Genomic DNA, 12,011 nt, shown 5'->3' with positions numbered 1-12,011 from the left:
AGAAGTGGTGCTGTGGCTCAAGTGGTAGAGCGCTAGCCTTGAGCTGAAGAGCTGAGGGACAGCGCCCAGGCCTAGAGTTCAGGCCCCACGACCGGACCCAAAAAAAAAAAAAAAAAGAGTCTCCTGGACTTTCCTGCCCGGGCTGGCTTTGAACCGCAATCCTCAGATCTCAGCCTCCTCAGTAGCTAGGATTACGGGCATGAGCCACTGGCACCCAGCTCTGTATCAGTTCTTTCAAAAGAAATTTACAGACTGGGAAGGTGGCTCAGGGGTAGAGTGCTTGCTTTGCAGGCATGAGGCCCTAGGTTCGATTCCTCAGCACCATATTCAACAGAAAAAATCCAGAAGTGGTGCTGTGGCTCAGGTGGTAGAGTGCTAGCCTTGAGCTGAAGAGCTCAGGGACAGAGTTTAAGCCCCTTGACCAAAAAGGGGAAAAAATGGGTGAGCATTAGTGGCTTCTCGGGAGGTTGAAATCTGAGCATCACAGTTCAAAGCCAGCCCTGGCAGGAAAGTCCATGAGACTTTATTTCCATTTAACCACTGAAAGGCTAGAAGAGGACTGATGGCTCAAGTGGTAGAGTGCTACCCTTAGGAAAAAAGTTAAGGGACAGTGCCCTGACCCCTAATTCAGCCCGAGTACCAGAACAAAAGCAAACAAGCACAGGTGCTTGCTGGTGGTTTACTCCTGTAGTCCTAGCTTCTAGGAGAGCCTGAGATCTGAAGATCCTGGTACAAAGCCAGACAGGGCAGGGAAGTCCATGAGACTCTTATCGCCACTGAACCACAAGAAAACCAGAAGTGGCACTGTGGCTCAAAGTGGTAGAATGCTAGTGTTGAGCAAAAAGAGCTCAATGACAGCACCCAGGCCCAGAGTTCAAGCTCCAGGACAAAAAAAAAAGAAAGAAAACAAGGGGCTGGAAAGGTGGCTCAGTGGTAGAGTGCTTGCCTCACATGCGTGAGGCTGTGGGTTCAATTCCTCAGCACCACATAAACAGAAAACAAGCATCTAGGAAACTTATCCTGTCAAAGAGCAGGGACCTTAAGTAGACAAGTTGAGAGGTAGCCCACTAGTAGACATGCCGCCACACCCCTCTCCTCTCTGTGCTTAGTAGGATGGACATATCATGTCTCAGTAGGTGACTTAAACACGTGCTTTGAGATTACAGTAGTGATTCCTGGGATGGATTTAGGTCTTGTTCCATGTAATATGCTCAAGGCAAAAGTATGCAATCTTTACCAGGCAGGCAGTACCGTGGGCTGTTCAATGGCCCTGCACTGGGTGTACAAATTGACTTTTGAGGGCATCAAGAAGTTTGGAATAAGCCGGGTGCCGGTGACACACAACTGTAATCCTAGCTATTCAGGAGGCTAAGATCTCAGGATCACAGTTCAAAGCCAGCCTGGGAAGGAAAGTCCAAGAGATTTTTATCTTCAGTTAATCACCAAAAAACCAGAAGTGGCACTGTGGCACAAGTGGTAGAGCCTTAGCCTTGAGCTGAAGAGCTGAGGGCCAAGGCCTAGGCCGAGTTCAAGCCCCATGACTGACACACTGACATACACACACACCCCACACACACACAAAAAGTTTGGAACCGGTCTTTCTTTGCCTGAAAGATGGTGGCTGGGAGGCCAGCCCCTGAGGTAAACAAAGCAGGGAAAGTGTCAGGAACAGACACCAGGTGAAGGGCACAAGACACTGAAAGAGCCCATCAGTCTTGGATAAATCTGTCCTGCCAAGAGGCCCACAGTCCAGAGGGTGAACAGAAGAGACCCAGTTAGGTTGAGTAGGTGAAGGCAGAAGGAGGGAAGGTGAAAAATGTCCATGAGGGACAACCTAAAAGTCCCTCAACCACATTCACTCTTAGCACAGAGGAAGTCTACCTGCACCTCTCCTAAGAGACAGTTCAGCACTGGGACTCTGGTCCTTTTCCTTTTCCTGTGAGTATCTAGAAAATTGTGACCTGGCTTAGAGGCAAAGAAATGAATAGAATCCCATCCATCCCACTGCCTTTTGCAGAGCTGAGTTGGAACCCCAAGCCACAGCTGTCCATGGGCTCCTCAGCTGGTGTCATTTCAGGTGTCTAAAGATATTTTGTGCCTAAAACTGTGTGTGTGTGAAAGAAAGACAGAGACAGAGAGGCAGAGAAGGAGAGAGATTATCCTGATTCTGGGTTTCCTTTCAAAGCAGAGGTCAGCCGTCTTAACCCCACCTCCCACCTTGACCACTACAGACACCTGCCTGCACCAGCAGTCTCCAGCTCACAGAATGTTCCTTGGTGTTGCTTTTCAGTCTGCCACTCCAGGCCCACTTTTCCATTTCACATTGTCCCCCATTCCTCTCAGCCTTGTGCGGTGACCAAGTGACAACCCTCTTGGCTGCCTTACTTCCAAAGTAGGAGCAGAGGCCTGAGGCTTGACGCTGTTGTGTGAGCCCTGCACGTGAGCACTGAGCAGTCCCCGCCCGCTTTCCTGGCTCTATTCCTCCCTTGTTCTGGGGGCTTTTCCCTAACATGCCTCCAGAACTTCCATATTTCATTTTCTTTTGTCGGTGCTCGAGCCATGGCCTCCACATTGAATCCTGGGCCATTCTACCACTGAGGTAAAACTCAGTGGTAGAATGTTTTAGGTGACATTTACTACTTCTAGGCTTGGCATCAGTTGTTACCGATTCCAGGTGTACCTGGAACTGCTTTTCTGTGAGTCAGACATCAGGTTTATTTTTAAATTTTTAAACCTTTCTGTAGACTAAGAAAGCAAGCTCCGGCTATGTGATTTTGCTCCTTCCCTGATGCAGTGCCCTTTGATACCAGAAAAATATTAATAGCAAGCAATATTTTATGTATGCCGCATCCAGCTGCTCCTTGACCCTGGGGGCCTAATGGCACAATGGGACAGGCTGCATTGCTCAGCAAGGGTCTGAACCCAGTGTCATCTTAAAGCAATTACTGAAGTGATCACATAGTCAGCCTCACTTTAAAAATGAGCCCATCCAACCATGGCTGCTCCTACTCCCTTCCACCAACCAGCAGTGACAGATGCCCTAGACTGAGGTCAGATTTAAAAAGCCGCTCTGACCACAGAGGAAGGCAGCACACCCGAAATCCTGGACAGAAGGCTTTGGGCCTAATAGGTGTCCACCATATGCTGAGACACAGCCCTGTCCTCCCCAGCGGCTAGAGTAAGGAATGATGACTGCCACACAGAGGAACTCCGCTCTCCTCCGAGAGGCCAGAGGAAGCTCAATATTTAGGCTCAGTGTTACTGAGCTGAGGTGAATGGATTTGGATTCAGCTTCCGAAAGATGGGTCAGGGGAAAGGGAGCAGTGGAGGAAGAAGGTCCCTGTTCTCAACCAAAGGTTGTCATGTAGGAAATCGGTCCAACCAGTTTCTAACAATAACAGTTCAACTCAAGCAAACCCATGAGTTCATTTCCTTCTTTGGAGGCAGAGCACTCACCTCTTACAGGAAGGGATCACCTTTTCTCCTTTGTCTGGTTTACAAAAACAAAAGCCGCTGGTAAAGAAGCAAAAGGCCTCTCCATTTGCAACTACATGGTGTAGATCTGGAACTCCCACCGGAGGAGCTGGTCCAGGTGGATGGTTTTACACCGTAGGCTCACAAACAGGTGAATGAATATCCAGGCCTCCACAGGCTTCGCCACCTGGCAGCCCAGGACAGTGGAGCAGCCTCAGGACCCCTTGGAACTGAATGAAGCAAAGCCATGAGAAAGAAAATGCTGGAAGGGCTGCCTCTCCCACCTCCCTCCAGCTGTCTCGCATGGTCACAGAGAAGAGGAAAATGGTTCAAAAACAGGGACAATTGTCTAGCTTCAGAGCCCACCTCACCCCAGACCATCTGTGACTTCATTTCCTCATTTGTAACACAGGAATCATAACAAACAACTACTTCCCAGGGCTGCTGGGGGGAATTAATTTAGAAGATATAAATTAGGTGTGCAGCCAGTTTCTGTGACTATGACCTCAGGCCAGTCCCACGGGGGTCCTCCCCTCAGGGATCTTGGAAACCACGATTATCTTTCTTCTCCAGTGGGCTACTTGACAAAGCTGGCCCTGATTTGATTTACGAGGTATTGTCACCCTGGATTGTCCCTCCCCCATACCTCCCACTTTCAGCTCAGGTTCTCTCAGTAACAAGAAAAGTACTCCGCCCCACACCCAAACAATACAGCTCAGAGGGGCCTCCCCCAAGCCCTCAGTAGCCATGACAGGGCTGGCTCTGGAGACCGGACACACCTCTTTAGATTCCAGGGGAACTGCAGGGGCCTCGGCTGGAGGTCAGGTGGTAGGTGCTGGCCATAGAGCGCCCTCTATTGGCAGGACTCTGGCTACCTAGGCCTTGCCAGTGTCCATCCTGAGACATCTGGAAGACAGCGCCCCACAGCAGAACTGGCCCCTTAACCCCTCCTCCGCCTCCACAGCAGATACCCAGGGTAGGGCCACCAGCCTTCCAACCTTCTGCTCTGAGTGCCTGCAGCTGAGTAAATATTTTCCCTATCTCTTTGCCTGCATTCATGTCCAGTTAGATATGAAGGGGGGAAAAAACTCCTCTGTCCTCCATAAAACAAGGGAAAAGACAAGACGATATTCACATTGTGTAGCACCAGGGCTCTTCTCCGTGAAGCTGGTCTGATAAAATGTTGCTGTTAGAGTCTCTGTGGAGGAGAGGATATTGAGGTGGCACCTTCGGGTGTTTGTGCTGCTCCTGAAGAGGAAAGTGCTCCACCAGTGCCGAGCTGTTCAGCCTCGGCCTGCAAGAGAAGATGGTTATCTTACGCATCCCTCTTGTATTTTGTAAAATCTTTTTTGTCTCCTGGCAGGTGATCTTTTTTTTTTTTCCTGGAAACCAATTAGCTACTAAAATTAAACCTGCTTCTCTTTAAATTAAGCCTTTTCATAAGATGGTCTTAAAATTGGCCTTCGCTTTTCAGAGTGCACAGCTGACCCAGTTGTAATTGGAGATGTGTCGGGCGCCCCCAGCCCCAGCCCTCCCCAGCCCCGGCATTCCTCCACCTGCCCCCACTGCGGCCAGGTGCTCTCCATCTCCGCGCGGCCAGGGCCAGTGTCATCTTGGCAAAGGCCGAAAGGTTCACCCAGATTATCTGCTGCTCCCGCCCAAGTGCCAGGACCGCAACTGGCCGAGTTTTAATCACTGTAAATGCAGGTGACAGTCAGATTAGCCAGAAGAGGAGAGGATGCCTACTGATTGTTTCACCATGATGTATTGTTTATGGGATTAATGTTCCGAATGGCCGAGGGTGTCAGCTGATATTTATTACTGTAAGCTGTCTCAGCTGTTCGGGTTCAGCAGCTAGACCCATGGCCACAGGAAATGTGGGGCTGGGGTGTGTCGCGCGTGCGCGTGTGTGTGTGTGATCCATGCAGATGTGAGGGCTCCAGATGCAGCGATTCATTGAAGCCGCCACCCTGGATTTAGTTTTGGACTTCTAAGGGAAGTCACACACCCATGAAGGTCAGGGAGCCTCTGGGGAATGAGGGGCCATCCAGGTAGGGCTCCAAAGGGGGCTGAAAAGCAGGTTATGTCAGACAGGCCTGGCATCCGTGAGGAATTGTGCTGCCTGCCAGGTGGCTGGCTGTAGGTATTGTGTAGCTCTTACCTCAGTCTCTTCTCCAGCCTTCCAAGAGAGGACACTTTGAAGGTCACTATGCCTTTAAGGGAACCGTTTCTCTGCCCCTGGGCTTGGTAAGGCTTCAAGCTACAAGAAGCAGGCCAGGCCCTTTTAAACTTGTAGCTTGAAGCAGGCCAGGCCCTTTTAAACTTATCTGTAGTGCTACACGGAGAGAAATAAATGCACATTGCCCCAGTGTGTGTGTAGTAACACACACTGCAGAGGGCTTGTTTTTCCAAAACGAAATTTAATTTAACCCAAGTGTACACTGTCACAATTGTAAACACACTGGGGCCCCAGAAGGGTGGCTTATTGAATTTAATGCCCTAGCAAAGGTCAGCTTTTAGTAAAAGCCAAAAATGGCTGGAATCTGTTCTGATAGCTACTCAATCAGGCCTTGGATGAGGGCAGATGTGTTTATTTTTTCAGAGGGAGTTCCTGAGGTCCCAGCTCAAGTTCAGCTGCCTGGCACTTCTCCCCCACCTCCCCCCCCAGTGCTCTCAGACAGCTCCCTCCTCCTCCAGGGGAGGTCTCTAGCCCTGCTCACCCAGATGGGCCCCTGGACAAGCAGCCTGCCTGGAGTTGGTGGTCTCTAAGAGGGAGGACAGAGCCCCTTCCCCCCCTCCAGGCTGGGGGGGAGGGGTCTGGGAACTAACACTGTCTTTCTCTGACCATTTCCCTCAAAGGATGGCATGAACTGGGTCTGCAAAAATGTCAATGCAAAGAAGAAATAAAATGTAGCCGAATGAAAACACGAGGAGCTGCAGGAGCTGAATTCGGTCCTGAAAAACACCAATTTGCTGCTTTCTGACCAAATGTTTTTCCATCTGTGTATAGCTACAGCTGTGTGAAGAGGGGGAACAACACCATTGAAAAAGAATCCCCATTCCAGCAGTAGATTTAACTGATCTCTGAGGTTCATATCATTTTTCAAATAAAGGAATTATATTATTTCCTCTGCATAATTGAAATAGTATTAAATGTCTCAAAGCACATGATTAGAAAATGAGATCTTTTAAATGAGCAAGAGATTGCATCGCAGTTTAGACAATTCCAGTGGGCTTTATTGTTTCAAAAAAAGAAAGAGGGTGAAGCTGCTTGTGCTGAGTTCATTTATTTACTGACCTGTCCCTTCACTCCCCCCCAGTGGTTAGGCCAGGGGCCGGTCAGTGATTTTTTTTTTCCCATCACCAATCAAGCCAGGGCTTCAGTGGAGCAGGAAGCTGTTGGGGGAGGGGAGGGATAGCAGATGATTAAACCATCTTGTCATGCAGGTAGAAGACTGTATGTAATCCTCACCCTTTGAACAGGAGAAAAAAAAAATCATTCCTTGCAAACAAGTCATTACAGAAACATACCCCAACCCCAGCTCCTCCACCCCCTTGCCAGCCACACCGGGAAGCGAATTCTTAGGACTTTTGACTGTAATGACATAAGGAATGTAAGGAGAGGTGGGAGGTTTAATTCCAGAAAAATTACAAGGTCCTTCAAAAGCCCTCACATCGAGGGCTCAGGCTAGCGTAAACAGGCTTTCTCCAGTTCAGTGGAGCAGGGAGCGGAGACTCTGAGATTAGCAGCTTCTCCACTGCCCTCCTATAGAAGGGATTTCTAAAGCTCAAAGAATTCTGTGTTTAAATGATCACAATAGGCTGCTGCTATCAGATTTTAAAAATAAATGCAGCTTTGCTACAAACCTTCTCCACAGAGAAAAGCCAGGCAGATCGATTTTGAAGACAGATCAATTTTTAGAGTGCTGGCAACTAGGTGGTGCGGGATATTCCTGGGTGGACATGAGCTTTGTGATCGCAGGGGCTGGACCCAAGGAAGCCAGGCCCCCCAGCTTCTGGTCTCCCCTGATTCTCCAGCTAATTTGTCTCCTGTTGACTGATTGGGGAAGAATAGCAAAAGCCAATCTCCTAGATCTCCTAGCCTGTATTGCAAAAGGAGCTTGTTAACCTGGACCTTCAGAAATCCCCAGCTTGAAACATGGGAAAGCAGGCCAGAGCATCGTCCAGCTCCTGAATTAAATTCTGTTCTGAGCCTGAGTTGGGAGGAGGGGTGTTGAGAGAATGAATAAGAGACTATCCAGTGCCTGGTGGGTCGGAGGAGGCCAGCTGCCTTCTCATCCTGGGAGGTGGCCCCTCCCAAACCCACCAGCAAGTGAGCAGAGTTGTAATCAGGCATGGACCACCACAGGCCCATCCCTTCAGGCAGGACAGACCAAAGCCTGGTCAGTGTTTAAAGATGGTCTGAATGAAAACCATTAACAAAGCCAAATGGAAAAAGGTTCCCGGGGGTTGTGATGGACAGACCTGCAAGGGCTTGCAAGACAAAAGATTTCCTCTGACTTCTCTGGCTCATCCAAGCTTCTCTCTGGCTTTGAACAGCAATGACAGAACTACAAGGAAACGGAAATGCCCCTTCTACCATGCTGGAAATGTGGCTTTGATCCTTGAAAATTGTTTTTCCTTCCGAATAGTGCACCAGGGATGTTAGCTGAAGGGCCAAATGCCTGCTTTGAGGTCTACAGTTTTGGAACACTGCAACAGGGAACTTGGACAGCGAATGGTCTGTAAAGTATTTTTGGTCTCTTACCGCGAACTTCGGGAACTGTGCTGTAGGGCCCTCCCCAGGCCCCAGCTCGCCACCGCTTGCCCTGCTCTGATAACAGCCTCCAAGAATGTCCACATTTGCTTCTCAGCTAGAGACACTGGATGTCACCCGCTTTTCATCAGCTCCAGGGTAGATGAGAGGGGCCTGAAAAAATGAAGAATTTGAAAGCTCCCATTTGTAAAAACAAAATTCTTTGAAAGCCTTCTTTTCTTCTCTTCCCAGTGCCACCCCCACCCCCTGTGGCCATGACCCCAGGACCTCCCCTCCCCCCCACACACACACAACTCTTAAGATAGAAAAAGGATGCTCCCCTTTTTCCCCACTCCCACCCCAGTGAGTCCTGGTCAGACTTTTGCTCTGACCACAATTACATCTGAATGTGTGGAGGCAGAGGGCTGGGGCCAGAGGGCAGGCAAGGCCTGGGCCTGCCTGCAATGGCGGGTTCAAACCAGTTGTGGGAAAAACTGAGTCCTCCCCCTCCTCCCCACCCACCCCATGCAAGCGGCTGCTTTTGGCTGGGTTCCCTGCGCCCAGTGCAAAACACCCTTTCCCCTTCGCTCTCCCTTGGTTACTATGGAAACAAGGGTGTCATTGATGTGGGTTGAGCTGGGGAACATGTCAGTGCACAGCTGAAAGTCAGCGATTATGCTGGTGGTTAGCACCGTGCCAGGGCTAGAGGCTCGGCAGCAGCCAGGGAGCTGCAGCAGAATAAGTCCTGTTTCTCCTCCACCCCTGTCGCCCTTCCCTGTCCTCCTTCCTCCACCTCCACTCGCCTTCCTCCCTCCTCCCTCTCCACTCATCTCGCCCCTGGCTTTGGACACATTTCTTTTATTCCCCCCTGGACTAAAGTGGTGGCTATTTTTGTGCCACTCTGTGCCCCACCCTCCCTGTGGGCTTGCTCCTTATTCGGCCGGGCCTGGAGGGTGACACCGCTCACCCTCACTCACGTCGACCCATCCTCCATTCCCATCACAGCTTTGATTTCTCTTTTCTTCCCTTCCCAGGGACGCTTCTTACTTCCTTTTATTTTTAGCTCAGCACTCCATGTGGTTTCAGGGTTCAATCTGATCCATCTATCGAAAGGTTGTTTGTGTGTGTGTGTGTGTGTGTGTGTGTGTGTTTTATAGTCCCTTTTGAAAATGATAATCAAAGGAAGAGACGCAGTGTTTGGTCATGTGGAAAAACTCAATGTATAATTTAGATGTCTGTCAAAAATGCAACAAATAAAATGTAGCTGAAATGAAGGCGGCCTGGAATGTGTTGTGTTTTTTGCTGCAACTCTGAGAAGGCCCCAGTGGCTTTGCCCTTCCCGAGGTTAGCCTGCCTCCACCCCTGCTTTCAGAAGGACAAAGATAACGTTAATAATACCACTGCCAGCAGCAGAGACACAGCCGCCCTTTATTAGGCTCCTCCTGCATGTCAGGCCCTGGACAAATATCAGTGCAGTTGAGGAAATAGAGGCCCTTCCCTTTGTTAAGGACTTGGCCAAGATTACAGAGCTATTACGTGCAGGCAGGGCCGGAAACCCGGGTCAGCCACCACCCCCAAGAACAAACTCCCTTACAGGGGAAGAATTGGCAGGAGAGGGGAACCCAAGGCAGGAGAGAAAGAAGGCCTAGAATTGCTTGATAAATTACAGGACATGCAGTTCAGCTTCAATTTCAGAAAGAGATGCCTACCTTGTTTTACTTCAAATACACCCGCATGCAATATTTGGATTACAATTATAATACTCCAGAAACACACGGGCACCAATGGCTCATGCCTGTAATCCTAGCTACTCTGGAGGGAGGCTGAGGTCTGAGGATTGTGGTTCAAAGCCATCCCAGGCAAGAACGTCCATAAGACTCTTTTTTTTTTTTTTGTCAGTCGTGGGGCCTAAACTCTGGGCCTGGGCACTGTCCTTCAGCTCTTCAGCTCAAGGCTAGCACTCTACCACTTGAGCCACAGCACCACTCCTGGCTTTTTCTGCTTACGTAGTACTGAGGAATCGAACCCAGGGCCTCATGCATGCAAGGCAAGTACTCCACCACTGAGCCACCTTCCCAGCCCTTGTGAGACTCTTATCTCCAATAAACCACTAGAAAACCAGAAGTGGCACTGTGGCTCAAGTGGTAGAGTGCTTGCCTTGAGCTGAAGAACTTAGGGATAGCGCCCAGGCCCAGAATTCAAGCCCCACAACCAACCCCAAAAAATAAATATTCTAGAAAATTGTTTATCTGAAATTTCAATTCAACTGATCGCCATTTTGTGTGAGTGTGTTTTGTTTTGTTGTTGTTTTGACAAATATGGCATTCCTATCCAAAACTTAAAAGGATAGAACAATTTAATTCAAATAGGTAGTCTTTGGAGTCAGAGAGGCCCCGGTTCAATCTTGGCACCTTCATACATCAACTCTGTGATCATGGGCAAGTTCCACATGCCTTTTCATCTGTGACATAGGGCTAAGGAGACAGGTTTGTGTGTGTGCTTGAACCCAGGGCTAGGTCTGTCCCTCAGCTTTCTTCACTCAAGGCTGGCACTCTATCAGTTAAGCTACACTTCACTTGCTGGTTAATTAGAGATAAGAGTGTCCTAGACTTTTCCACCTGGGCTGACTTCAAACTTCAATCCTCCTATGTCAGCCTCCTGAGTAGCTAGGATCACAGGTTTGAACCACTGCAAGGCAGAAGATTTAAGAGAAAGAATGTAAATGAAATACTTAGACCTAGAGCCAGACATAGCATGTAATAGGATGCTGTCTGTGTTTATCTCAGTTTATCTGTAAGGGAGTAATCATCATGTGATGTTATCAAGAGGAGTAGATGTTATATATGTATAGTTCGGAGTGTATAGTAAATCACCGGTCACTATTATAATAACTGATAAATTCTGGAGTCTAGGCCTTCTCAGCTCTGTCTCCCAGCTCCCGGCATACATGGTTCTGTGACTTTCAAAGCAACAAACAAGCAGCAGGCTTCCTGGAGGGCCTGGCCACCCCCTTCTCTCGAGGCTCCCTGGGCCACCCCAGCCACACCTCCTACAATTAGATTTGTAAGTGGGAACAAGCTCTTGTCAGAGGCTCCTGATTGGCTCCAGGCAAAAACACAGTTTAGCGCTCAGTCAAGCTGCATTTTAGGGCCTCTGCCCCCCCATCCCCCTTAATTGCAATCTGTTCTGTAATTTCCTCTTCCAACACTGCAGAACACAGAGAAGCTGCAGTCACCAGAAGCAGGGCAAGGAGGAAGGAGAGAGCTCTGGCTCCCTGCAGTGCTTCTGCCTGTCCAGCTTGTGTGTGTGTGTGTGTGTGTGTGTGTGTGTGTGTGTGTGTGTGACCATCCAGCATAAATCACATTGAGACCTGTGGAGGTGTAGCAACAATCAGGCATCCACAGTGTCAATGTCAGGTCAGAAAAATGCTGTTAAAGAGATACCTACTTATCCCAGGAACTTCCCAGTTATTACCTTATTTAGTCCTTGCAAGGACATTTATTAACTGCAAGTATTAACATCTACAACCTGGAGGTAAGGAGGCTTATGGAATTTGAATCAATTGCCTAAGATCACACAAAAAGAAGACGACGTTGGCAGAATTTGAACCCAGCTCGGCCCCAAGATCCCTTTCTCCTTTTTAACTTCTAAGGCTCTGTCTCAGAAAAAAGGAAAGCAATCCTTCTGTGCAAAAGCACACAGAATGGTTTCTCTTCTCAGAATGAACAGTGGTGTCCCAGGGACAAAAAGCCTTTGCTAAAGAAATGAAATATTAATGACA

At 49.0% G+C, this 12,011-nt stretch overlaps 1 protein-coding gene across 1 annotated transcript in view; it reads left to right on the top strand.

The window, feature by feature from the left end:
- Arl3 (ADP-ribosylation factor-like 3) overlaps positions 1-6,612 on the top strand; it is a 48,201-nt gene extending 41,589 nt beyond the window's left edge. The window contains exon 6 of the mRNA XM_013017861.1: positions 6,334-6,612. Within this exon, the coding sequence (XP_012873315.1) occupies positions 6,334-6,381 (48 nt within the window). The 3' untranslated portion in view covers positions 6,382-6,612. The remainder of the gene's footprint in view (positions 1-6,333) is intronic.
- Positions 6,613-12,011: the final 5,399 nt, after the last annotated feature.

Source organism: Dipodomys ordii, unplaced genomic scaffold, assembly GCF_000151885.1.
Source record: "Dipodomys ordii isolate 6190 unplaced genomic scaffold, Dord_2.0 Scaffold36, whole genome shotgun sequence".
Taxonomy (NCBI): domain Eukaryota; kingdom Metazoa; phylum Chordata; class Mammalia; order Rodentia; family Heteromyidae; genus Dipodomys; species Dipodomys ordii.
The sequence above is the reverse complement of the archived record's forward strand: the minus strand, read 5'-3'. Positions and strand labels throughout refer to the sequence as shown.